The following is a 27,569-nucleotide window of genomic DNA, read 5'->3' on the forward strand; positions in this document are numbered from 1 at the left end:
CCTTTGCACTTTGTGGCAAATGTGGTAAACAAGAATTTGCAGGTTTAGTGCCACTGCCTGACTTGATCATCACTGTTTACGCAGTGTCGTTAACTGTTTTTAGCTTACAGTGGGCTTTCAACAAGTATTTGCAGATTCAATGTATGAATGAACGGAATCCAATCAGAGAACTACAAATCCCAGCGGACATTACGCAGAACGCCGACGGACGCGGTGACGCAAGGGGGCGTGTCGAGCCTGAGGGAGGGGTCGGCCTGCGGGTAGCCAGAGGCTGGGGCGGCTGTGGAGCCTGTGGTGGGAGCGGGATTGTGGGGCAGCGAAAAGGTGAGCCGAGACGACGGAGGGGACGCGCTGCGGGGCGCCCCCAGTCTATGGAGCGGGGTAAGATGGCGGAGGCGGAGAGCCTGGAGACAGCGGCAGAGCACGAGCGGATCCTGCGAGAGATCGAGAGCACTGACACGGCCTGCATCGGGCCCACGCTCAGGTACCCCGGGTGCCGGGACCACCGAGGGGCGGGAACGGGCGGGAAGGGGCAGGCTCCTCTGGGTCGGGCCTCCGGCCGGCTGTCCCCAGGTCCGGCGCCGGCCCCTCCCTTCGGAGAGACCCTGCATATCGGGCGAGGCTGGTCTCCCTTCGCAGCCCCGACGCGGGGTCCCTTCCCGGCGCCCTACAGCCCAGTGACTCAGGACGCTCCCGCTGCCTCCCTCGGGGCAGGAGCAGCCTTCGTTCTCCCTCCGAGGCTGGTCCGGCGCTGGAGAACGAGAGGGCGCCCGACAGATGGTGGTGGCTCTCGGCAGATCTTCCCCCTGGGGACATCACCCTTCTCCCTCCGTCTCCAACTCCGTCCTGCCCTAGACAGTAGTCCTGCTCTTCAGACAACACAGAATTTCACTCCATGGTCTGGTGCTCGAAATCAAAGTCTTGCCTGAGAATCACAGCCACTTCTCAGAAACGAGTCCCTGGAAATCCTAGGCCTGGATGGAAGTTCCCCCAACCCGTGCCCCTCTCCTGGGAGCCGCTGCTTCTTTATCCCTGCCTCCCTGTTACGAGGACGACCCTCGCCCACGGTGCAGCCTCCTCATCGCTGAGGAAAATTGACCCTGCTGCCGCCCCCCAGTTATCGTTTTTTTTGCATGCACATCTCCATTTTATTTGGAGATGTCAAAAGAAATCTCGACTTACCTCAACTTATTTAACAAATTTAGGTAGCACTTGTTACATAAAGTCCAAGACGTTGTATAAAGTGATTTACAAATGCAACTTATTTAAGCCACAAAACAACCGTATTAGGTAGGTTCTATTACTCTCCTTTTACAAATGGGGCACAGATAGGTTAAGTGACTTGCCCAAGGTCACAGAGAAAATAAAGTGGGGGACTCAGATTCCTACTCGGATAGCTTGGACCCAGACACTTAACCACTGTTTTGCCTCAGCGAGGATTACCGGCTACTTGTACTTCCTGTTGATAATTACTCACTAAGCCCAGTTTTGAACTACTTTCCCCATTCCCCTCATGTTACTGGTGTCCTAGAACGAACTCATCCTTATCCCTTACAGTTATGCATTCTGATCATGCAGCCAATACATAGATAACTATCCTACCCTCCTTGCACAGTCTTGGGTCACTGCCCCTCCCATCAGAAAAGTTATTACTCACTGCTTGCGTTTTCTTGGGGTAAGTTGACTCAGGAAAGACTAATTGGAGGGCAGGCTGGAAACTGCTCCTCCTCTCCACTTGCACAGCTTCCTTCTCCAGGACACATTGTTAGCACATTTCTGCCAGTACCACCCCTGGTGATAACTATCCTTAGTAGTTTGCCTTTTGTCTCTTTATTTATTAAAGGTAATGGCAAAAACCGCAATTACTTTTGCACCAACCTAATATTCATTTATTGAGACATAATAATGCCTTTTGTTTCCTAGGCTGCAGTGCAGTGATGTGATCGTAGCTCACTGCAGCCTTGACTTTCTGAGTTAAGATCCTCCCACCTAAGCCTCCTGAGTAGCTGGGACTACAGCTGTGCACCACCACCACACCTGGCTAAGTTTTAAACTTTTTGTAGAGATGGGATTTTGCCATGTTGCCCAGGCTGGTCTCAAACTTTTGGGGTCAAATGATCCTCCTACTCCAGCCTCCCAAAGTGTTGGGATTACAGGCATGAGCCACCGTGCCTGGCCCCTTTGTCCCTTAAAGTGACTTTTAGCTCCTTTTTTTGGACCAGTTCTTCCACACAGTTGCCTGTCTCTCCGCCAACCCCCATTGCCTTATGATCAGGACCATTGTGCTTTTCTCAATTCCCATTTTCTTCAGCTCTTAAGGGTCAGTGGTCCTACACACATTTTCCTGTATACTTCAAATCATCTCTAGATTACTTATAATACCTAATATAATGTAAATACCATGTAAATATATGTTATACTGTATTGTTTAGGTAATAATGACAAGACAAATGTCTGTAGCATGTTTAGTGCAGATGCAACCATCCTTTTTTTTTTTTTTTTTTGGGACAGGGTCTCACTCTGTTGCTCAGGCTAGAGTGCAGTGGCACAATCACTGCAATCACTGCTCACTGCAGCCTCGACCTCCTGGTGATTCTCCCACCTCAGCCTCCTGAGTAGCTGGGACTACAGGCATGCGCCACCATACCTGGCTAATTTCTTATATTTTATATAGAGATGGGGTTTCACCATGTTGCCCAGGCTGGTCTTGAATTCCTGGGTTCAAGCAATCCACCTACTTTAGCCTCCCAAAGTGCTGGGATTACAGGCGTGAGCCACTGAGCCCGGCCACTGTCCTTTTTTTTTTTTTTTCTTAAAACTTTGATTTGAGAGGTTGGTTGAACCTGCAGATACAGAGGGTCAACTGTATATACATTACGGTTTAAATATAAGTTACCCAGTCTCCCTAAAACTTGTTTCATTGTTATTACTGAGTTTTTTCCACTGAAAAGTGGGGTTTTGTGTAGGTAGATGGATTAAGAGATCTTTTGCCCTAAGGGGACACTGTAAAAAAAAGAAAGTTTGAGACTCGTATTCCTATATGATTATTATGGGCTCATCATTTTTGGTCTCACCTTTTTTTTTTTTTTAGCAGATTACACTAAATCTTACTGTCAGACCCAGGGTTCATTCACTTGAATATCCTATAATACAAGGAGTACCCGCTGTCTTTGTCTTTAGTCTAGCTGTCCCTACCCATATTCATAGGGGATGATCTCACCTTTTTTCCTTATCCCGTTCAGAGGCAGCAGCATGCACAGACTTGATGTTTCAGATCCCATGCCTTACTTGGGATGTGCCTCTATTGTTATTATCTCCTGTTTTTCATCACTATCATGAAACAGGTTTGATTAAGGCAGTAACTCTCTTGCCTTAACTACTCTCAATTGTAAACCTCGAGCTTTTCCTCTTCATAGTATGTCTTTCCTCTTTCTTCATCTTTTGAGGTAACATTGTAAAGGCACCACATTCTTAATTGTTCCTGAGGTAGGTTTTCTAGCTGAAGAGAAACTAACGAACAGAGAAAGTAAATTGAGAGCAGATATTAGATTAGTATATCCATCCCTAAAATGCCTGCTCTTCAAAAAAATCCACTTGGCTATATTGCCTAACCAGACTCTTTCCTTTACCAGCTATTATTTGTGTATCATTACTTGCTTTCTTTCTTTGCTATGATACTGGATTATTTTTTCCAGTCTTACTCCTTTTTGTTTGAGAAGTCACAGTGGCTTGACTTTTTCATTATATTACTATTATTATTTTAGTTTTGAGCTGTACATGCAATGTTGGTAGATTCCCATCTATCATAAGGATATACCACCTCTTCTTTTTCATTGTAATTCTGAAAGGCCCAAGCATATCCACACATAAAGAGAGTGTTGCCTAGCAAACTCTTTTGGGAAAGTAGCTATCTCTCTCTTTGTCTTTACCTTAAAAATTATTTTGTTATCTGTGAGTCCTAATTTTGGAAAGAGGCCTATAAGATGTTAAAGCCTGCCTGTGCTGTTTTTAAAATAATGTTCATTCCTGCTTTGTGTTATAAATACTAAAATTTTGATGACAAATCATTTATGAACAATAGCTCCCTGTTTTCATTTTTCAAATCCCATCCCTATATCTCTACTTTTCCTTTATATCACTTACTCAGTAGAAGTCATTTCTTCACTTTGTACTCTGGGTAATAGCAATTAACATTCAGTCTAATTGTTGTTTAAGATTTTGTTTTCAAACTTAAAATTTAATAGTGAAATACATTGTCATTAAAAAAACAACTATATTGAGATATAATTCATGTATCATACAATTTGCCCATTCAAAGTGTACAATTAAATGGTTTTGGGTATGTATATTTGCAGAGTTGTGCAGCAATCACCACAATCTAATTTTAGAAAATTTTCATTACTCAAAAAGAAACCTTGTACCCATTAGCGGTCTCTTCATTCTGTTCCCTCTCTCTCCCTAGGCAATCACTACTCTTCTTTATGGGTCTGGCTGTTCTGGACATCTGGACATTTTGTATAAATGGAATCAAACAATATGTGTTTTTTGGTAACTGAATGTTTTCAAGGTTCATCTATGTGGTAGCATGTATCAGTACTTCATTTCTTTTTATCGATGAATAATAGTCCATCGTGTGGATGTACCACATTTTATTTGTTCATCAGTTGATGGACGTTTGGGTTGTTTCCATTTTGGGGCTGTGGAACAATGCTGCCATGGCCATTTGTATACTAGTTTTTGTATAGACATATGTTTTCATTTTTGTTAAGTATGTACCTAGGAGTGGAATTTTTAGGCTGTAAGGTAACTCTATGTTTAACATTATGAGGAACTGCTAGACTGTTTTTCCAAAGTGCATGCACCATTTTACAATCTTATAGCAATGTATCAGGGTTCCAATTTTTCCACATCCTTGTCAACACTTGTTATCATCTTTTTTACTTTGCCATCCTTGTGGGTGTGAAGTTGCATTTCATTGTAGTTTTGATTTGCATTCCCGTAATAGCTGTTCTTTTCATGTGCTTATTGGTCATTGTTTATCCCTTTTGGATCCTTTGCCCATTTTTAAATTGGGTTATTTGCTTTTTTTTTGGTTGAGTTGTAGGAGTTCTCTATGTATTCTGAATATGTCTTGTTATCAGATATATGATTTGTAATACTATATCCTATTCTGTGATTTGTCTTTTCCATTTTTTGATATCTTTCATATTCTTAGCTTTTGCTGCACAAAAGTTAAATTAAGTCCAGTTATCATTTTTTTTCTTATTTTGTTTCATGCTTTTGATGTTATATTTAGGAAACTTTTGCGTAATGCATGATCATGAAGATTTGCTCCTATATTTTTTCTAAGTGTTATATGATTTTATCTTTTACATTTAGATCTGTGATTCATTTTTGTTTATGATGTAAGGAAGAGTGTCCAGTTTCATTCTTTGGCATGTGGATATCCAATTGTTCCAACACCATTTGTTGACTGCTATCTTCTTTTTTTTAAAAAAAAAACCCAGATTCCTGGTTGATTTATTTTGATCTCCTTATCGTGATTTATGTTCCTTATCTGTTATTGAGTTTATGTGATTTTTGCTAGCTAGCCTAACTTCCTTCATTTAGTATTCTCACCCAGGGAAGTTTGCTCTAGTTTTCAGCGAAAGTTTTTCTCTTTTTAGCTCAATTCCTGTATCATAAGAATGATTTGATTACTATATTTGATCTTGGTAAAGAACTTTAGGGACTGATTATTATCTTCTGGAATTATTTTGTGTCATACTACCCAGTCTTATGTAACATAAAGTATATTAATGATACAGTGTTACCTTTTTCACTGTTAAAACAGTATGTCAACATATGGAATTTGGAAACTAGATTAAAAATTGCTTACAATTCTATAACACAACTGCTGTTGTTTTGGTGCTTTTCCTTCTAGAACTTTGCCTTATATATTTTATTGTTATAAAACTTTACTTATGGGTGTAGGAATAATTTTCTGTCTTGCTTTTTTAAGTTGTTTGTTTATAAAGCTAGCTCTTACAAGAAACAAATTGAGGGGGATATTTTCAAAAGGCTGTTTTATTTAAGGTCATTTGATAATTAAATATGGGGATGTGGCATCCACTTACTACTTCTGTGCCTTTGACCACATGGCTCTTATTTTTCCATCCAGCACCCCCTCCCATTAATTCATCTTTACAGAGATCAGTTAATCATAATCCTTGGTTCGTGACGCTTTCTCATTATAGGTCCATGGCTCTCTTTAATAAATTAAATCAATTTATTTTTATAAGCAACTTACCATCCAAGTGGGCAATTTTTTCTCATCTAAAAAGTGATGAGAAAAATGAAGATAAAGCATCCTTCATGGTACAATGCAAGGTACCAAGCTAGGACTACTGCCTAGCAGGTACCATGAATGATGCTTTCTCTCTCTCTCTCTCTTTGTTCTTTTCATACTCTTCCTCCAGTGTAGATGGAGTGCCATAGTACCTGCTAGGCATTGGTCACTCATGTGTGAGTCATCTTCCACCTTTACCCTTGGGTTTGCTATGTTGACTTAAGTATTTCTATTTTTTGAGTTTTGTTAGTTTAGTGGTTAGCCTATTTTTTTTATTTCCTTTTCCTGGTCCCACATATCTAAGGGATATAATACTTATCAATAATCAATCCTGGGAGGGGTTATTTTGGGATGGAGCAGAGAAAGGAGGAGGAGATAGGAAATAAATATATAAAAGCCCTTCAGGTGATTGTGATATACTCTGTCCTTGACAATCACTGAGGGGAAGAACATTCCCATTGCTCATGCTTATTTTTTAATAGTAGTGCCCTTTTAAAAATAACATTTTTATATTTTAATTATAAAAGAATGACTTAAGAAGAAACAGACAACAACAAATAACTTAATTCTATTACCTTTCCACCACTTTTATATTTTTATATTTCCTTTAACTTTTTTTATATGCATTTTATTATATTACATATTAGATGATTATTATGTGTCTTGCTTTTTCAGTTAACATGTTATATACAGGTTTATACATTATAATGATGTCACTTTAGTGGCTTTATTAATGAATTGATTCATTCGTATATTCATTCAATATTGAGCAATGTCTATGTGCCAGATACTCTTCCAGGCTCTGGGGTACAGCAGGCAGCAATATAGACAAGTCCCTATCCTTATAGAGCTTATAGAGTCCGGAGTGGGCACTTACAGAATAAATGAATAAATATATAATGTAATGCTATTTAGCGATTAATGTTACATAATGACTGGGTTATTGCTTTCAATTAGGGGGTTAGGAAAGGTAGCTTTGGCAAAGGTTTGAATAGAGTGAAGCAACAAGCTATATGGCTCTCTGTGAGGGAAATACCTTCCATACAAAGGGGACAGTAAGTGCCAAGGCCCTCAGGAAAAGGATAATGGTGGGAAGTGGTGGTAAGAAAGTAGTCAGGGTCCAGATCATGTAGACTAAGAAAGAGACTTTGATTTTATTCTAAATATTATGGAAAGGTACAGGAGAGTTTTTATTCTGAGCATTATGGGAAAGTACAGGAGAGTTTTGAGCAGGAAAGTGGCATGTGGTCACTTAGATTAAACAAGGAATGTGGCCAGGTACAGTGGCTCATGCCTGCAATCTCTGCACTTTGGGAGGCCAAGGAGGGCAGAACACTTGAGGCCAGGAGTTCAAGACCAGCCTGGCCAACATGGTGAAACCCTGTCTCTACTAAAAATAAAAAAATGGCCTGGCACGGTGGCTCATGCCTGTAATTCCAGAACTTTGGGAGGCCAAGGCAGGCGGATCACAAGGTCAGGAGATCGAGACCATCCTGGCTAACATGGTGAAACCCCATCTCTACTAAAAAAAAAAAAAATTAGCTGGGCCTGGTGGCAGGCACCTGTAGTCCCAGCTACTTGGGAGGCTGAGGCAGGAGAATGGTGTGAACCTGGGAGGCGGAGCTTGCAGTGAGCAGAGATCGTGCCACTGCCCTGGAGCCTGGGAGACAGTGCGAGACTCATCTCTAAAGAAAACAAAACAAAACAAAACAAAAATTAGCCTGGTGTGGTGGCGGGCGCCTGTAATCCCAGCTACTCAGGAGGCTAAGGCAGGAGAATCACTTGAACCCAGGAGGTAGAGGTTGCAGTGAGTGGAGGTCGCACCACTGCACTCCAGCCTGGGCGACAGAGGGAGACTCTGTCTCAAAAACAGTGACAACAACAACAAACAAAGAAGGAATGTTCTGGCTGCTGTGTGGAGACAGAGTAAGAGAGGAAACAGGGAAACCAGTTAGGGGATGTTTGCAGTAATAAGAGGCAAGAGACGGTTATGGCATGCAATATGGTAATAGGGAGGAGGTGATGAGAAGTAGCTGGATTTAGAATATGTTTTGAAGGTAGTGCCAAAACGATGGATTAGTTATGGGAATTAAAGAGAGGATCAAGGATGATTCCAAGGCTCTTGGCCTAAGCAATCAGATAATGGTGATGCCAATTATTGGGATAGGGAACAATGAAGGGAGGAACTTTACTTTTCTTTGAATAACTTATTACAGCCTCACATATTTAGTTTTGATTGTCTACGCTGTTAGAATGTCTGTTCAAGGAGGGAAGGGACTTTGTTTCTTTTGTTTGCTGCTGTATCCTGGGAACCCAAAGGGTGCCTGGCATATAGTTGGTGCTCAGTAAATATTTGTTGAATGAATAGAAGAATTAAAAAATTGTATCGCCAACTGTTAATTATCTGGGAATTAATCAACTGATTTGCAGATTAACTGTCTTAAAAATATGACTTCCTTTTGAGAGAAAATAAAACTAATGAAAATTTCAAAAGCCTCTACATATCAGAAATGTTTTTTATAACTACATATAACTTTATAGTTCTTCTTTCTCTTCATCAGTCAAAAGTGTAATCTAAAATAATTTAAAAAAAGCCTGTCATTCCTCAGTGTTCTTTGTAGTGTTGTCAAAAGTTTGCAAGTTTAAGAATAGTAACTCTAATGATGAAAGCATTATGATCTGAGTGCATGTTATATAAATAAAGCTTAACATTTAGCAAAAAGTTGAAATTGTACATTTGGGTAAAAAGGGGTGGATAATGTTTAATAAGTTTCATTACAATATGGAATAGGAGAATAATTTTTTTTGTGGTTTGATAGAGAGAAACTTGTTTTTAAAAAATGTCCTCATTGAATTATCAAGCAAACTGGAAAAATGAAAAAATTGTGAAGAATCTGTGGCTAATCAGACAATGTTGATTTGGTTCAGTTAGCTAGCAATGGGCTCTGTGTTTGATTTTGTTTGAGTTAAATAGACAAAAATTTTCATTGAAGCTCTTCCAGTGGAGGTTATGCTGATTTGTTATCTGATTGATTAGATTCACACCACAGAAAAATTAGTAGCCATAGAGAGAAATTAAATGGGAGTGTAGCATTTGCTAAGTATTCCTGTGTTAAATTTCAAGAGTTTATTAATTATCATCAGATCAAATATGTAATTCTGAGGAACCTGAGCTCCTGGAAATCTTATCTACTGTAATTTTGAAAATAAAAAATGATATAGGTAAATTATCTCGTGTGGGTTTGAAATATTTTATTTAAAAAGTGGAAAGAGAAGGATATGAATCATAGATCTAACAAATATTTTTTGTCTCATTCCTTCTATTTCCCCATTTTATTCGTTTGTTGTTTATTCTTCCATTGCTTTCTTATGCAAATAGGAGCATATATTATCTTATTTTCTCCTTCTTTTTACAAAATAAATAGTGTTATTGTATAGACTTCTGCAGCTTAGTTTTTTAGTTATACATATATTTTGGAGATTTGTCCATATCAGTATATAGAGGTTTTCCTTATTTTTTTTAAATAGCTACATAGTATTCCATTATGTAAATATACCATGGTTTATTAAACTAGTTCTCTGTTTCTGGATATTTGAATTATTTCCAGCCTTTTGCCAGAAAAAATAATGCAGGAAGGGATAGCCTTGAATATTGGTCATTTTTTATTGCACATTTCTTTTTTATTTGTTTTGCTTTTGAGACGGAGTCTTGCTCTGTCTCCCAGAGAGGAGTGCAGTGGCGCAATCTCTGCTTACTGCAACCTCCGCCTCCCGGGCTCAAGCGATTCTCCTGCCTCACCCTGGCGAGTAGCTGGGATTACAGGTGCCCATCACCACGCCCGGCTGATTTTTGTATTTTTAGTAGAGGAGGGGGTTTCACCATGTTGGCCAGGCTGGTTTTGAGCTCCTAACCTCAAATGATCCGACCGCCTCGGCCTCCCAAAGTGCTGAGATTACAGGCCTGAGCCACTGCGCTCGGCCTATTGTACATTTCATACTGTATCTATAGGATAGATTCCCAGAAGTAAGATTGCTAAGTAAAATGATGAATGTATCTGGAATTTGGTAGGTATTACCCACTTTAGAAGTTGTACCATTTTGTTCTCCCTCTAGCAGTCTATGAGATTGCTCATTTCTTTATAGCTCTTTCAATAGAGTTCTCCATAGCTTTTTCAACAACCGAAAGACTTTTGGGCTTTTGTCAATATGATGTGATAAATAGTGTTTCAGTGTAGTTTTTATTTTTATTTTTCTTATTGTGAGTGAGGCTGAAAATCTCACAATAATAGATTTAAGGGCTTTTGTGTATGTCTTTTGCTTATTTTTCCATAAGGGGGATATTTTCTTTTTTCTTTTTTCTTTTGAAATAGGGTCTCTCCCTCTCTTGTCCTGGCTAGAGTTCAGTGGGCAATCTTGGCTCACTGCAACCTCCGCCTCCTGGGCTCAAGCGATCCTCTCACCTTTGCCTCCTGAATAGCTGGGACTACAGGTGCGCGACACTACGTCCAGCTAATTTTTTGTATTTTTGTTTGAGACGGGGTTTCGCCGTGTTGTCCAGGCTGCTGTCGAACTCCTGGGCTCAAGCCATCCGCTTGCCTCGCCTCCCAAAGTGCTAGGATTACAGCCGGGAGCCACCGCACCTGGCCCGGATTTTTTTCTTTTTGATATTTGGGCGCCCAAGGTAAAAAACCTTTGATGGTTATATGTTGTTTAAATGCATGACGAGTATGTACAGTGGAATTAGTTGTGATTGGTAAGTAAACCATTGTTTTTAAGAAATGAAAGATTCAAACCTGCCTCTTTATTATTTTAGTCATAAAGAAGTATCAATAAACAAAGGCATTTTATTTTATTTTATTTTTTTTTGAGACGGAGTCTCGCTCTGTCGCCCAGGCTGGAGTGCAGTGGCGCGATCTTGGCTCACTGCAAGCTCCGCCTCGCGGATTCACGCCATTCTCCTGCCTCAGCCTCTCGAGTAGCTGGGACTACAGGCGCCTGCCACCACGCCTGGCTAATTTTTTGTATTTTTAGTAGAGACGGGGTTTCACCGTGTTAGCCAGGATGGTCTTGATCTCCTGACCTCGTAATCCACCCGCCTCGGTCTCCCAAAGTGCTGGGATTACAGGCGTGAGCCACCGCGCCCGGCAGAATTATAATTTTTTTAAAAAATTGAGATCTGTTAACTCCCAAGAGGACAATGATTTGATGAAAGAAATTTAAGCATGTAATATAAATTGCATACCTGCAAACCTGTTAGAGCTTTAAAATATACATTACCCAGTGAAATATTTAAGGGAACAAGAACCATCACAATTCAACTAACTAGATTACCTTAATTTGATTTATGATAATACATAGGGACTGGGACTCTGTTAAAACACCTACCTGTCATTCAGTCTTGAAGATCATCATATTGACATGCACTTTGAACTTGCATGAATTTACCTTCAGTTACTACTGTGGTTTGATAATTGATTAATTATTACATAAAAGCAAAAACAAAAGCAACGACAACAATAACGAACTTCTTTTATAACAGTTCTATCATTTCAGTATTTAGACGCTTCGAGTGTTTAGAACTCTAAATAAGTGTTCTATTGTACATTAGATAAATGATGAAGGCCATTTGCCAAAAGTGATGATTTGGATTAAAATATAGGCTCTCTTTCATTATGTAGTTTTTTGATTAAAAAGCTGTGGAGGAACACAGACTTTCAATTTGACCTTGTTTTCACAGGCCTGGAACATGACAAATTCTGTGACTCACGCATATCTTTTGGTACTATGATATTGTGTAGTGGCATACTGACATCTTGTTGCACATTCCAGCCGAGTCTCTTTCTTCTTATTGTTCTCAACATCTCAGTTTTCAAAACTTGCTTCTTTATGTTTTTTCCCTTTGCAAATTGTGCCTTTGTTTCTTTCCTCCTCTTTGTGCTTGACTTTGTATCTCCCTACCACTTCCTGTAACTTAGAATTTTAAAACACACATTGTCCAGTGAAATATCTAAACAAGCAAGAATCATCACAGTGCAAACCAATTTCTACTTCCTGGGGAAGCTCTGATGCTAATAAACAATGAAATTCTAAAGATATTGATATGAAATATGGTCTTATCAAGCAATATGAGTGAAGAAAAACAGCAGACATTGGGCTAGACTAAATTTATCCTATGAAAATTTTTGGTATGGAGTTTGATTTAAGGAAAGTCATATTTATGGAACACATTTTTTAAAAAGGAAAAAAATAATGGAGCTAGCCAAGTATTTTGTTTTTGGTCAGGTAAAGGAGTTCCTTGACATTTGTAAGGAAGAGGTATACAATGATCTTTTGGCATTGGAGTAGCAAAAATAAGAGGAGAGTGAAATGAGAAAAGCTCTTGAGACCCCAAGAAAAATAGATTATTAGAGGCATTTTAAATGATAAATGTGGATTTGATGGTATACTTTGTTATTTGATTTTAAAAATTTGGCTGGGTGTGGTAGCTCACACCTGTAATCCCAGCACTTTGGGAGGCTGAGCAGGAGGATCACTTGAGCCCAGGAGTTTGAGACCAGCCTAGGCAATATAATGAGACTCTGGCCTCTACAGAAAACAAAAATTAGCTGGGCATCGTGGCATGCACTATAGTCCCAACTAACTAGGGAGGCTGAGGTGGGAGGATCACCTGAGCCCAGGAGGTTGAGGCTGCAGTGAGCCAATGTCATGCCACTGTACTCTAGCCTGGGTGACAGAGTGGCACCCTGTCTCTGAAATAAAGAAGTAAGTACAATTAAACTTTTGAGATAATTATAGAATTCATATGCAGTTGTAAGAAATAATACAGAGATCCCCTTTATTCTAGATACTAGTCTTGTTGGATATGTGGTTTGCAAATATTTTTTTCCTACTCTGTAGCTTGTTTTTTTACCCTCTTAAAAGGGTCTTTTGCAGATCACAAGTTCACAAGTTTTTTTAATTTTGATGAAGTCCAGCTTACCAGTTTTTCCTTGTATGGAGCAGGCCACTGTCTTTATTAGTGTAGCTATATATAATATCCTGATACTGGTAGACTGATTTTTCTTTGTCTTTAATCTTTTTTATCAGAATATTTTAATCTTGTTTTATCAAAATAGTTTTAGCTAACGTTTCTTTGCCCTTTTATATAAATTTTTCTATAAATTTTTATTTATTTATTTTTTAGAGATGGGGGTCTCCCCTAGTCACCCAGGCTGGAGTGCAGTGGTGCAATCTTAGCTCACTGCAGCCTCTAACTCTTGGCTCAAGCTATTCTCCCACCTCAGCCTCCCTTGTAGCTGGGATTACACACACAAGCCACAGTGCCCGGCCACCTTATATGTTTTTAGAATAATCTTTTCTATATCAGCAAAAAAGTCTTGCTGAGATTTTGATAGAAATTGCATTAAATCTATATGTCATTTTGAGGAGAACTGACATCTTTACTAGTGACTCTTCCAATCCACAAACATTGTATGTATTTCCATTTATTGAGATCTCTTTTGATTTCTTTCAGCATTGTATTTAGCATACAAGGTTGGCACATATTTTGTTAGATTTATCTGCAAGTAATTCATTTTCTTTTTTTAAGTGATTTTAAATGTTATTGTATTTTTAATTTCAGTGTCTGTGTCTTCATTTTCTATTATATAGAAATGCAATTCATCTTTGTGTGTTTACCTTGTATCTTTGTGATCTTGCTGGACTCATTTGTTAGTCTAGGAATTTTTGTGTAGATTTCTTGGAATTTTCTATGTAAACAATAGTGTTATCTGCAAATGGAGAGAATTTTAGTTATTTTCCAAATTTTATGCCTTTTATTTCCTCATTTCACTGGCTAGAACATCTAGGACTATGCTAAGACTGGTAAAAGTGGATATCTTTGCCTTTTCCTGATCTTAGAGGGAAAGCATTCAGTCTTTTCTCATTAAGTATCATGTTAGCTTTCGGTTTTTTTGTGGATGCTCTTTATCAATTTGAGGAAATTTTCCTCTATTCCTATTTTCTGAGAGTTTTTATTGTGAAAGAGTGAATTTTATTCAGTGCTTATAATGCATCATTTTATATGATCATGTGATTTAAAATATTTAGTCTGGTGAAATCTGTTTTGAACATTGAATGAACCTTGCCTCTTTGGAATAAACCCTACTTGGTCATTGTATACACTTCTTTTTATTTATCTCTGAGTTCTATTTGCTGATATATTGTTAAGGATTTTTGATCTACACTTATGAGAGATATTGGTCTATAATTTTATTTATTTTTTATTGTCTTATGTCTGGTTTTGATAGAGTAATAGTAGCTTCTTAAAATGAATTGAGAAGTAGCGCCTCATTCCTCATCTATTTTCTGGAAGAGATTTTAGAATTCATGCTAATTCTGCTTCGAATATTTTGTAGAATTCTTCAATGAAGCCTTCTAGGCTTGGAGATTTTAAATTGCAAATTCAATTGACTATGTAAATTACTGTGTCATATTGGTGAGTTGTAGTCTGTATTTTTTGAGGAATTGGTTTATTTCATCTAAGTTGTTAAATTTATTGTGCCTTTTTTTTTTTTTTTAAAGCAGAGTCTTGAGTCTCGTTCTGTTACCCAGCTGGAGTGCAGTGGCACGATCTCAGCTCACTGCAACCTCCGCCTTCCAGGCTCAAGAGATTCTCATGCGTTAGCCTCCTGAGTAGCTGGGATTACAGGTGTGCACCACACCTGGCTAAATTTTTGAATTTTTAGTAGAGACGGGCTAGTCTTGAACTCCTGGCATCAAGTGATCCTCCCACTTCGGACTCCCAAAGTGCTGGGATTACAGGCCTGAGCCACCCCACCCGGTCTATTGTGTTGTTGTTTTTTTGATATGAGGTTGCTAAGACTAGAGTACAGTGATGTGATCTCGGTTCACTGGAACCTTCACCTCCTAAGTGATCCTCTCACCTCATCCTCCTGAGTAGCTGGAACTACAGGTGAGTGCCACTATGCCACCACTTTTTGTACTTTTTGTCAGGGTTTTGCCATGTCACCCAGACCCAGCCTGGTCTTGAACTCCTGGACTCAAGTGATCTGCCAGCCTCAGCCTTCCAAAGTGCTACTATGCCTGGCCTATTGTTTTATTATTGTTTACTGACGTATGGTGATATCCCCTTTTTCATTCTTTATATTGGTATTGTGTCATATTTTTTGATTTGCTACATATTTGTCAATTTTATGGTTTCAAAAAACCAAACTTTGTTTATTTGATTTTCTCCATTGTTTTTCTGTTTTAAATTTTATTGATGTCTGTCCTTATTTTATTATTTCTGTCCTGCTGCTTACTTTGGGTTATTTAACTTTTTTCTTCCTAGGTTCTTGCGCTATAGGAGCATAGATTATTGATTTGAGATTTGTCCTCCTTTCTAATGTATACATTTAAGGTGTTAAATGTATACATTTTTCCTTCAAGCATTGCTTTACCTGTATCCCATCAGTTTTGATATGAGGTATTTTCATTTTCATACACTTCACTGCATTTTGATTAATTAATTAATTAATTAATTTATTTATTTATTTTACAGACAAGGTCTCACTTTCTCACTCAGGCTGGGCTCAAAGAATCATCGTGTCTTAGCTGCTTGAGTAGCTGGGAATATAGGGGTGCACCACCACAGCCAGCTAATTTCAAATTGTTTTTTGTAGAGATGGGAGTCTCACCATTTTGCCCAAGCTTCATAAAATTTCCCTTTAGGCTCCTATTTGATCCATGAATTATTTAAAAGAGTGTTGTTTAGTTTCCAAGTGTTTGGACATTTGCTGTCTTTCTGTTATTGATTTCTAGTTTGATTTCATTATGGTTGGAGAACATACTGTGTATGATTTCAGTTCTTTTAAATTTGTTAAAGTTTGTGTTATGGCCCAGGATATGCTTTTTCTTGGTATATGTTCTGTGGCTGCTTGAAAATAGTGTGTGTTCAACTGCTGTTGGGTGTTGTGTTTTATAAATATTGAGTAAATCTCATTGGTTAATGGTGTTATTTGTTGATTTATGATTTTCTGTCTAGACAGAAACAATTGATTAGTTCTATCAATTGTTGAGAGAGGGGTGGTGAAGTCCCTATGTATAATTGTGGAATTATCTGTTTCTTATTTCAGATTTATCCATTTTGCTTCACATATTTAGTAGGTCTGTTGTTTGGTACATACACATTTAGTATTGCTATGTCTTCTTGGTGTCATCTTTTTTGATTTGCTAAATATTTGTCAATTTTATCTTTTCAAAAAACCGAAACTTTGTTTATTTGATTTTCTCTGTTGTTTTTCTGTTTTAAGTTTTATTGATGTCTGTCCTTATTTTATTATTTCCTTCCTGGTGTTTACTTTGGGTTATTTTACATTCTTGGTGGGTTGATCATTTCATTGTATAATGACCTTCTCTGTTTTTGATAATTTTCTTTGTTCTGAAGTCTACTTTATTTGATGATAATATAGGCATTCCTGCTTTGCTTTGATCAATGTTTGGATGATATGTCATTTTCCATCCTTTCATTTTGAACCTGCCTGTATCATTATATTTGAAATGAATTTCCTGTCAACAGCATATACTTGTATTGTTTTATAAAATCCACTTTGTCGATCTCTATCTTTTAATTGGTGTATTTAAACCATTTACATTTAATGTAATTATTTATATCCTAAGGCTTAAGCTTGAAGTTTTATTTTTTGTTTATTCTTTCCTTTTTTGTTTCTGTTTTCTTTTTCATGCCTTCCTCTGTGTTATACTTAAACATTTATTTTGAACTCCATTTTGATTTGTTTGTTGTGCTGCTGCTGCTGCTGCTGTTGTTGTTGTTGAGACAGAGTCTCACTCTGTCACCCAGGCTGTAGTGCAAGTGGTGTATTCATGGCTCACTGCATCCTTGACCTCCCAGGCTCAAGTGATTATCTCACCTCAGCCTCCTGAGTAGCTGTGACTATACCACACCCAGCTAATATTTTAATTTTTATCTTTTATAGAGGCAGAGTTTTGCCATGTTGCCCAGGCTGGTCATGAACTCCTGTGCTCAAGGAATTCTGCCTCTGCCTCCCAAAGTGTTGGAATTACAGGCATGAACCGCTGCACTCAGCTGTGTTTTTTGAGATAGGATCTTGCTCTGTTGCCCAGCTGGACTGTAGTGGTGTGATCATGGCTCACTGCTGCCCTGATCTCCTGGGTTCCAGTGATCTTCCCACCTTAGCTTCCCAAGTAGCTGGGACCACAGGTGTGTACCACTATGCCTAGCATTTTAAAAAATTAATTAATTAATTAATTTGTTTATTTGTTGTAGAGACTGGACCTCATTATGTTACCCAGGCTGGTCTTGAACTTCTGGGCTCAAGCCATCCTCCTGCCTTGGCCTCACAAAGTGCTGGGATTACAGATATGAGCCACCATGTTTGCCCTCTGTTTTGTTTTTGGGTGTACTTTTTAGTGTAGTTTGTGTGTGTGTGATTTCTCTAGATGCTACATTATTTATATGTAACTTATAGTCTACTAGTGTCATTTTACCAGTTTGAATGAAACTTTGCCTTCCTTTATGTCTCTTTACATCATCCACTGTTTACAATTATGTTAAATATTTCCTACACAAACATTAGTATCATATCAGACTGTGTTATAATTTTTCTTTCTAGTGTCAAACCTAGTTTGGAACACTCAGCAAAGTAAAGCCTATTGTCTTTACCTATAGTTTTTCTTACTGTGTTCTTTTTTCCTTTTTGATGTTCCAGGATTCCTGTTTTGTTGTTGTTGTTAAATCATTTCTTTTCTGGTTAGAGAACTTACTGTAGCCATAGTAGGTGTTATACTTATGGGCTATAGGAGATGTTTTGACACAGACATGCAATGTGTAATAATCACATCATGGAAAATGGGTTATCCATCCCCTCAAGCGTTTATCCTTTGTGTTACAGACAATCCAGTTATAATCTTTTAGTTAATTTTAAAAATGTACAGTTAAATTATTATTGACTATAGTCATCCTGTTGTGCTATTAAATACTAGGTCTTATTTATGCTTTTGATTTTTTTTTTTGTATTCGTTAACTATCCCTACTTCTCCTCTGAACCATCCTATTACCCTTCCCAGCCTCTGGTAACCATCCTTCTACTCTCTATCTGCATTAGTTCAATTGTTTTGACTTTTAGATCCCGCAAATAAATGACCTCCAGTTGTAACCATGTTATTGCAAATGACAGGATCTCTTTCTTTTTAGTGGCTGAATAGTACTCCATTGTATATAAGTACCACATTTTCATTATCCATTCATCTGTTGATGGACACTTAGGTTGCTTTTAAATCTTGGCTATTGTGAATGGTGCTACAATAAACATGGGAGTTTGGTTCCATAAACTCATATGGAACCAAAAAGGAGCCTGAATAGCAAAAGCAAACCTAAGCAGAAAGAACAAAGCTGGAGGCATCACATTATCTGACTTCAAACTATGCTACAGGGATTCAGTAACCAAAATAGCACGGTACTGGTACCAAAACAGGCATACAGACAAATGGAACAGACTAGAGAGCCAAGAAATAAAGTCACACACCTACAACCATCTGATCTTTGATAAAATCAACAAAAACAAGCAATGGGGAAAGCACTCCCCATTTAATAAATGGTGCTGGGGTAACTGGTTAACCATATGCGGAAGACTGAAACTGGACTCCTTCCTTATACCATATACAAAAATCAAGTCAAGATGGATTAAAGACTTAACTGTAAAATCTAAAGCTATGAAAACTCTGGAAGAGAACCTAGGAAATACCGTTCTGGACACAGGCACGGCCAAAGATTTCATGATGAAGACACCAAAGCAATTGCAATGAAAACAAAAATTGACAAATAAGACCTAATTAAACTAAAGAGTTTCTGTGCATCAAAAGAAACTATCAAATGAGAAAACAGACAACCTATAGAATGGGAGAAAATATTTGGAAACTATGCATCTGACAAAGGTCTAATATCCAGCCTATAAGGACTTAAAGTAACAAGCAAAAAACAAAACCCCATTCAAAAGTGGGCAAAGGCCATGAACACTTTTCAAAAGAAGACACACACAGAGCCAACAAGCATATGAAAAAAAAAGCTCAACATCACTAATCATTGGAGAAATGCGAATCAAAACCACAATGACATACCATCTCACACTACTCAGATTGGCTGTTATTAAAAAGTCAGAAAATGATAGATGCTGCTGAGGTTGCAGAGAAAAGGGAATGCTTATTCACTGCTGGTGGGAATGTAGATTAGATCAGCCACTGTGGAAAGTAGTTTGGAGATTTCTCAAAGAAATTAAAACAGAGCTAACATTTGATCCAGCAATCCCATTACTGGGTATATACCTAAAGGAAAATAAATTGTTCTTCCAAAAAGACACAACCACTTGTATGTTTATCGCATCACCATTTACAATAGCAAAGACATAGAATCAACCTGGTCTTTGCCCATCAGTGGTGGATTGGATAAAGAAAATGTGGTACGTGAACACCATGGACCACTGTACAGCCATAAAAATGAATGAAATCATGATCTTTGCAGCAGCATGGATGCAGCTGGAGGCCATATTCCTAAGCAGATTAACACAGGAACAGGAAACCAAATACTGCATATTCTCACTTATAAGTGGAAGCTAAATGTTGAGTACACATGGACATAAAGGTGGGAATAGTAGGCACTGTGGACTACTCAGTGGGGAGAGAAGGAATGGAGTGTGGGTTGAAAAACTACCTATTGGGTACTGTGTCACCACCTAGTGATGGGATTTGTACCTCAAACATGATGCCTCCTAGTGATGGGATTTGTATAGCATCATGCTATATACCCATTAACAAACCTGCATATGTACCCCTGAATCTAAAATGAAAGTTGAAATTATAAAAAAAGAAAAAATAGAAAATATATTTATATATACAGTGGAATACTATTGAGCCTTATGAAAGAAGGAAATCCTGTCATTTGTGACAACATGGATGAACCTGGAAGGAATTATGCTAAGTGAAAGAAGCCAGGCACAGAAAGAGAAATACTACATGATCTCACTTATATGTGGAATTGAAAAAAATTTAACTCATAGAAGCAGAGGGTAGAATGGTGGTTGCCAGAGGCTGGAGGAGGACAGAATGGGGAGATACTGGTCAAAGTATGTTGTTTCAGTTAGACAAGATGAAAATCTTTAAGAGACCTACTGTACATCATGGTGACTATAGTTAATAATAAAGTACTGTATATTTGAAAATTGCTAAGAGTAGCTCTTAAATGTTCTCACCACAAAAAAAAGTATGTGAGGTGACAGATATGCTAATTACCTTGATTTAATCATTTCACAATGTATACATATATCAGAACATCATGTTGTACAGCATAAATTTATATAATTTTCATTTGTTGATTATGCCTTGACAAATACTAAAAATAAATAGTAAAATTATATGTTTTGCCATTAAAAGAAAAAGAAAGTAGGCTCTTTCAGTATACAAAGTTCTGGCAGTTTATAAAGCTGGGAAAACTAAGCCTACAAAGGTGCACCAGATGTAAACTGACATCACCTCAGTTATCAAATTCATGCTTTGGACAACATGATCCAGAATTTGTCCCTGTTACCAGACTTACTAAAATAAGTCAGACATTTATTATAAGTTAATTCTAAAAAAGAAAAAAAAAATCACAGGTGTAATCATTGTGCTTTTATTTCTCACACCATTTCACAAACTTTGTGAGGCATTTTGTTTTTGCTGCTTGGCAGTCTTTGACAAACTAGGCACCAGGAGGACAAGTCTCATATTGCTTAGATCAGCTTTAGGTTACAGCAGTTTGTTGATAGAAGGAGAGAAATTTCTCAAGATGTTTGAGGCCGAGTTCTAGAAGGTTTTCATTTTATTGCAACGTTACTAGAAATACTTTGAAATTCTCTTGATTCTCCTTGGTTTTCTCAGTTGGCTAATCTCTAAGGCCAATCATGTATGGAGATGGTATCTGGGATATCTTTTTTAAGAGTTTAAAGGCTGGCCGGGTGTGGTGGCTCACGTCTGTAATCCCAGCACTTTGGGAGGCCAAGGCGGGTGGATCACCTGAGGTCAGAGTTTGAGACCAGCCTGGCCAACATGGTGAAACCCCGTCTCTACTACAAATACAAAAAAATTAGCTGGGTGTGGTGGTGCGCGCCTGTAATCCCAGCTACTCGGGAGGCTGAGGCAGGAAAATTGCTTGAATCCAGGAGGCAGAGGTTGCAGTGGGCTGAGATTGTGCCATTGTACTCCAGCCTGGGTGACAAGAGCGAAACTCCATCTCAAAAAATTAAAAAAAAAGTTTAAATGAAGGATAAGTGATAATTTTATCTGGTCCAGAAATTCAGATTGTTGTATACTTGAGTAGAAATATGAGCATTTTTTGCAAAATTATTTCTGGTGCTGTTGTTTTGCACCATTAGGTTCTGTTCATCAGATAAAATTTTTAAATGACATTTTATCCAAATCAGTATGTTGTCACTATAATAATGATTTACTAATAAGCAGATCCGTCATTTTCCTATGCGCTCTAGGAAGAGCTGCATTAGACCTTGTCTATTGTAGCATTCTTGTTCTCTGAGGCATAATAGATAAAATAGGCAGTCAGACCAATTAAATAAACAAGTAAATAAAAATTAAATTCACTCAGAAGCGTATGAAGAGAATGAGTCTACAGGAAAATTCTTGAACTAGTTTTGCTTTTTCTACATCGTAGAATCACTAGTCAAAGCAGTATCATTCCTGTTTGATGGAAAGCCAAGGGTCAGAGAACAACCTATTCTTTGTCTGCCTGAACGTAGAATCCCAGAGCTCTGTTGCTTTATCACTAATAACTTGTAAAGATGAAGCTTTAGGTGATATACATAGCTGGGAGGCTCCTGTCAGCCTAACCTCTATGAACTATATACTCTGATGTCTTAAGATTTCTAATTTACTATGGAAGTTCGGGTATGGCCTAACTTAGGTTAATTTTAAGTATGGTTTCTTTGTACAGTTGTGCTGGTTGTATAGTACTCAGCTGTACCATATCTAAGGTTGTACCATTTATAGCTTAGACAATGTAGATTTGTATATTTATTAGGACAATTATACAGCAGATGGCAGCCAAGTGTCTTGAATAACGGAAAGGTACCAGCAGGCAAGTGTAGACCCACTTTTAAGTAGTAAAAGTTTCTTTCAAAACTAAATGAGAACTCTTTAAAGTTGCATTTATAGATGTAATAATTTTAAGTGGTCTATGTATTCATTCCTTTTTCTCTGTGTTTATTATTTCTCCCACATTTTCCTTATTTTAATACTAACAGCATTTTTTTTCTTCCCTTGCAGAAAGGAGCTCGTAATTTGCTCTCAAAGTGTTTTGGACTTTCATTTTTGATGTGTTTAGTTTGTTCACAATTTTGTAAATGAAGCCTTAATATGGATGTTCTTGCCATGTTGAGATGACAGTGCTTAGATCCAGTTAATAGCTTCATTGTATGTTGAATAAACCTCACATCTTTGCCAGAGATTTGGTTATTACTCAGTTGTGATTCTGTCATTGTGTGGTCAGTTGGGATTCCAAGTTCATTTGTTTTTTTTTTTGCTCAGAATTTCCAGAGAGTTGCCCTGGGTAGCACTAAGCTTTTTATATTATTTACTGTTTTGAGATGTTGTTTCTATAGTTGGTTTTGGGAATTTTATTTGTTCTTTTTGCATCAGTATTAGTCATGGTGCAGGTCAGTGCACTTGGGGTTACTGTCTTATTTCTGATATTTTGAATATGCTTGGGGTCTTTATCCCCCAAAGTTTATCAGCAAGCAGGATCTACTGGTGGAGACATTACCTGTATTTGTTTGAGATTTATGTGGCACTAACAATTCCAAGAGGAGTTTAAATTGGTCTTTCAGGTCACCACGTTTTGAATTCATCTTAAGAAGTGTTTTTCAAACCGGAGTGTATCAGAACCACTGGGAGGGCTTGTTAATACAGATTGCTGGGCTCCAGCCTCAGAGTTTTTAATTCAATAGGTCTGGGGTAGGGCCTGAGAATTTGCCTTTCAATCTAGTTTCAAATGATGCTCATGTTACTGGTTCAGGTACCACACTTTGAGAACCACTGCTGTAAGATAAAATTGTTATTTTCTGTATCTGTACTTCATAGCATCTAGCATGAAAGGAAGTAGTTTTAGGTCTTTGAGAAAACTATTGGAATCTTATAATTTTTTTCCCAAGATGAAAAGGGCCTTTTCTTTCTGATTTTGAAATAATACAACTATATAGTAACATAATTCAAACGATACAGAAAAGCTTAATGATAAAAGAAAAAATTACTTAAAGCCACATTATCAATATGGTAAATGTTTTGGTAAACATTTCAAATGTTTTCCTATGCATTTATATACATTTATAATTTTATTTAAAATGGTTCAATTTATACTTGATATAGCCTATTAAAAGTCAACAATATACAATCGACACAGATATATATTAAGTATAGTGTTATATAGATTGCACAATATATTTAGCCAATGATAGTGGTAAGCATTTAGATTGCAGTTTTTTAGCAGATACTTTTTTTTTTTTTTTTTGAGACGGAGTCTTGCCCTGTTGCCCAGGCTAGAGTGCAGTGGTGTGATCTCGGCTCACTGCAACCTCCACCTCCCACGTTCAAGCGATTCTCCTGCCTCAGCCTCCTGAGTAGCTGAGATTACAGGCATGTGCCACCATGCCCGGCTATTTTTTTTGTAGTTTTAGTAGAAATGGGGTTTCACCATGTTGGTCAGGCTGGTCTTGAACTCCCGACCTTGTGATCCGCCTGCCTTGGCCTCCCAAAGTGCTGGGATTACAGGCATGAGCCACCGTGCCCAGCCACAAGTTCTTATACTACATCTTTGCATATGTGTCTAGTAATCTTATTATGAATTCCAAGAAATGATATTGCTGGGTCAAAGGAGATGTGCATTTAAAATCTTGATGCATATTGCCAAACTGCCTTCCAGAAAGGCAGTATGAGTTGAGACTTACGCTAACAGTACCTGCACTTCGCCTATAAAATGAAATGGTTTTAAGGAGACTGTAATAACTTCTTTTACATGAATCTTCTTATGGTAGAAAGATTTTCTTTAAGACAGACAATGACTCTTCTTGGAGCAAATAAGAATTCTGATAGGTATGGAATGGAGAGAGGGTCCTTAGTTCTACAGTACCCCTTCAAATTTCCATCGTGGTTTTAATAGGATTATTTAATCTTGGTGAGCTTCAAAACACTGTTCCAGTCATTTCTTTATTTTCATGTTACAGAAAGCACCTTCTTAGATGACAGCCGCATTATTTATCCTTCATAAGTTTTATTGAAAGTTTCTGTAAAGGGCCTTTACTGCAGGATAGAGACAGTCCATCAACATAGTGCTTTAGGAATCATCTGGAGACCAGTGAAACAACTAAAAATATGCTGAAACTTTAGGTGAAAAGAAAATCTTTAAAATAAAGTCAAACCATTTTTTCAGTGATGTATTTTTTCATTTTGTTAATTGTCTCTACATTTTTTGACCTATTGATAAACAGAGAGCACACTTACCTTCTTTTAAGTGTCTTTAATTATACATTATTTGCAAGTACTAAAATATTTATGTATGTTATCAAACATACACAGAAATATAGAAATTTAAAAGGACAAGATACAGTTATTGATAGAGCAGGGATGCTAATGTTTTCTTTCTATACCTCAGTAGAAATTGCTGTTCTATGCAGGGCTTATTTTCAAAGTGCCATTTTCTGCAGATAACAAGGGGCTTCCTAATTTGGGGCATATATCTGAACTGAACTTTTGTATCTGTCACAGTTCTACCAAGCCCAAATACCTATTCTGATATTCCTAAGCACTGTAATGCACTTTAATGTTTCTTTAATGTTTTTAATGTTTCTTTAGCAAGCTTTGAAAAACTGGTTATTTGTAATCACCACAGTAGAGAATGAGAGGGAAAGAGGATATCATAATATTTGTTCCTTTAGGTAGATGGAGAAAGTCCATTATTTTACGTCGTTGATAGAGTGTACATCATCTTGACTTTAGATCCAGTTCTATTCAGGTATTATAAAAGGTATCATAAAAATAATGTTGGCTTATCTCTTTTTATTACCTAAATTTTATTATGGTGTAGTAGTTAAGAGTCCAAGTCCAGACTCTGGAGTTAGATTACTTGAATTCCCTTTCTGGCTCTATTACTTATTTACTGTGTGACCTTGGGTGAGTCACTTTATCTTTGTGTGCCTCACTTTTCTCATCTGTAAAATGGAGCTAATAAGGGGAGCTGTCTTACAAGGCTGTTGTGAGAAATGATGTCTATCTTGTAGTCAGTGCTTTTATTAAATGTTTCCTGTTATTAATAGTTATTATTACTAAATTAACTTCAAAATAGTTTGAAAAGAAACATTTTTAAGTTAAAAAATTTACCTATAAATTAAACAACAGGCATTTTGATTTTTTTATGACAGGCAGAATGGCATAACTTTCTGAAGTCCTCCTGCCTAGTTTTGAACTCTGGCTTTTTACACTTTGGTTAAATCAATTATCTTTCCTTTGATTACTCATCATTTAAGTGGGTGATAAGAATAGTGCTTATCTCAAAAAATTGTTATAAAAATTAAATGAATAGTTACATATATAGAGCTTAGAAGAATGCCTGGGAATAATAAGTGATCAATAAAAACTATATATTTTATTCTTTACGGATACTTGAAAAAACACATTTATGCATTTTACTTTTTAAAATCGATTATTTCATAAATTCTTTTATATTTACATTTGGTAAATTGGCAATTTTTAATGCCTGTGTACTATTTTTTTTTTTTGAGATACGGTCTTGCTCTGTTGCCCAGGCTAGAGTGCAGGGGCATGATCTTAGCTCCCTGCAGCCTCTGCCTCCAGGGCTCAAACTATCTTCCCACTTAAGTCCTCTTGGAGCAACTGGGACTACAGGTGCATGCCACCATGTCCAGCTAATTTTTGTATTTTTTGTAGAGATGGGGTTTTGCCATGTTTCCCAGGCTGGTCTTGAACCCCTGAGCTCAAGCAATTCGCCTGCCTTGGCCTCCCAAAGTGCTGGGATTACAGGCATGAGCCACCATGTTGAGCCACTATTTTAAAATAGTGAGAAACTTTGAATTCTGAATAATAATTATCTTACCTCTATGTTAGAAATCAGGTGTTTTGTTTTGGTTTTCCTATTTCTTCAAAAAGGAAAGGGTATTCTTTTTATAAACATTTAAAAACATACAGTTTCTTGTGCATAGGTTGTTATATTAAAGTACATTTTAAAACTTTAGAACACATTTTATTTTACTTTTTTGAGACAGGGTCTTGCTCTTTGGCTCAGGCTTGAGTACAGTGGTGCCGTCATAGCTCACCGCAGCTTCAGCCTCCTGGGCTCAACTGGTCCTCCCACTTCAGCCTCCTGAGTAGCTGGGACTACAGGAACATGCCCCCATGCCAGGCTAATTTTTGTATTTTTAATAGAGATGGGGTTTTGCTATGTTGCCCAGGTTGGTCTCAATCTCCTAGGCTCAGGTGATCTGCCCACCTCGGCCTCCTAAAATGCTAGGATTATAGGCCTGAGCCCCTGCTTAGAACATATTTTATTTTATTATTTTATGTCTTTTTTTTTTTTTTGAGACAGGGTCTCACTCTGTCACCCAGGCTGGAGTGCAGTGGTGAGATCTTGGCTCACTGCAGCCTTGACCTCCTGGACACAAGCAATTCTCCCGCCTCAGCCTCCCAAGTAGCTGGGACTACAGGAGCGTGCTACCATGCCTGGGTAACTTTTGTATTTTTTTGTAGAGACGAGGTTTCCCATGTGTGCCCAGGCTGGTCTTAAACTCTTGGGCTCAAGCAATTCACCTACCTTGGCCTCCTAAGGTGCTAGGATTATAGGCGTGAGCCACCACACCCAACCTTAGAACACATTTTATATGTAGGTCAAATGACTACATATAATTATACCTGGAAATAAATTCATTATTGTTGTTATCTCATATTACCATCAAGCTTTTTATTGTTGTTGTTGTTACCCAGTTGCACAGGATTTTATTTTACTGGGTTATTAGTGAACTTTATAACTGTATGTGTGTGACACGTATCATCTTCTCCATGTTTTTATGAGTAATTATGGTGTTGCTTTGGCCTGTGTTCCCTATATTTTGTGGCTCAGTCTTTAAAACTTAAAATAAAAATATATATAATATGGAATACTTTAGTTACTATT

General features: G+C 37.7%; 1 protein-coding gene across 3 annotated transcripts in view; it reads left to right on the plus strand.

Annotated features, from left to right (window-relative positions):
• Positions 1 to 226: 226 nt before the first annotated feature.
• Positions 227 to 27,569, plus strand: part of EXOC6B (exocyst complex component 6B) — a 661,647-nt gene continuing 634,304 nt past the window's right edge. For all 3 annotated transcript variants that reach the window (XM_054473677.2, XM_054473671.2, XM_063649356.1), the window contains exon 1: positions 227 to 484. In XM_054473677.2, the coding sequence (XP_054329652.1) occupies positions 372 to 484 (113 nt within the window). In that variant the 5' untranslated portion in view covers positions 227 to 371. The remainder of the gene's footprint in view (positions 485 to 27,569) is intronic.

The sequence above is a fragment of the Pongo pygmaeus genome, chromosome 12 (genome assembly GCF_028885625.2).
Source record: "Pongo pygmaeus isolate AG05252 chromosome 12, NHGRI_mPonPyg2-v2.0_pri, whole genome shotgun sequence".
Lineage (NCBI taxonomy): Eukaryota > Metazoa > Chordata > Mammalia > Primates > Hominidae > Pongo > Pongo pygmaeus.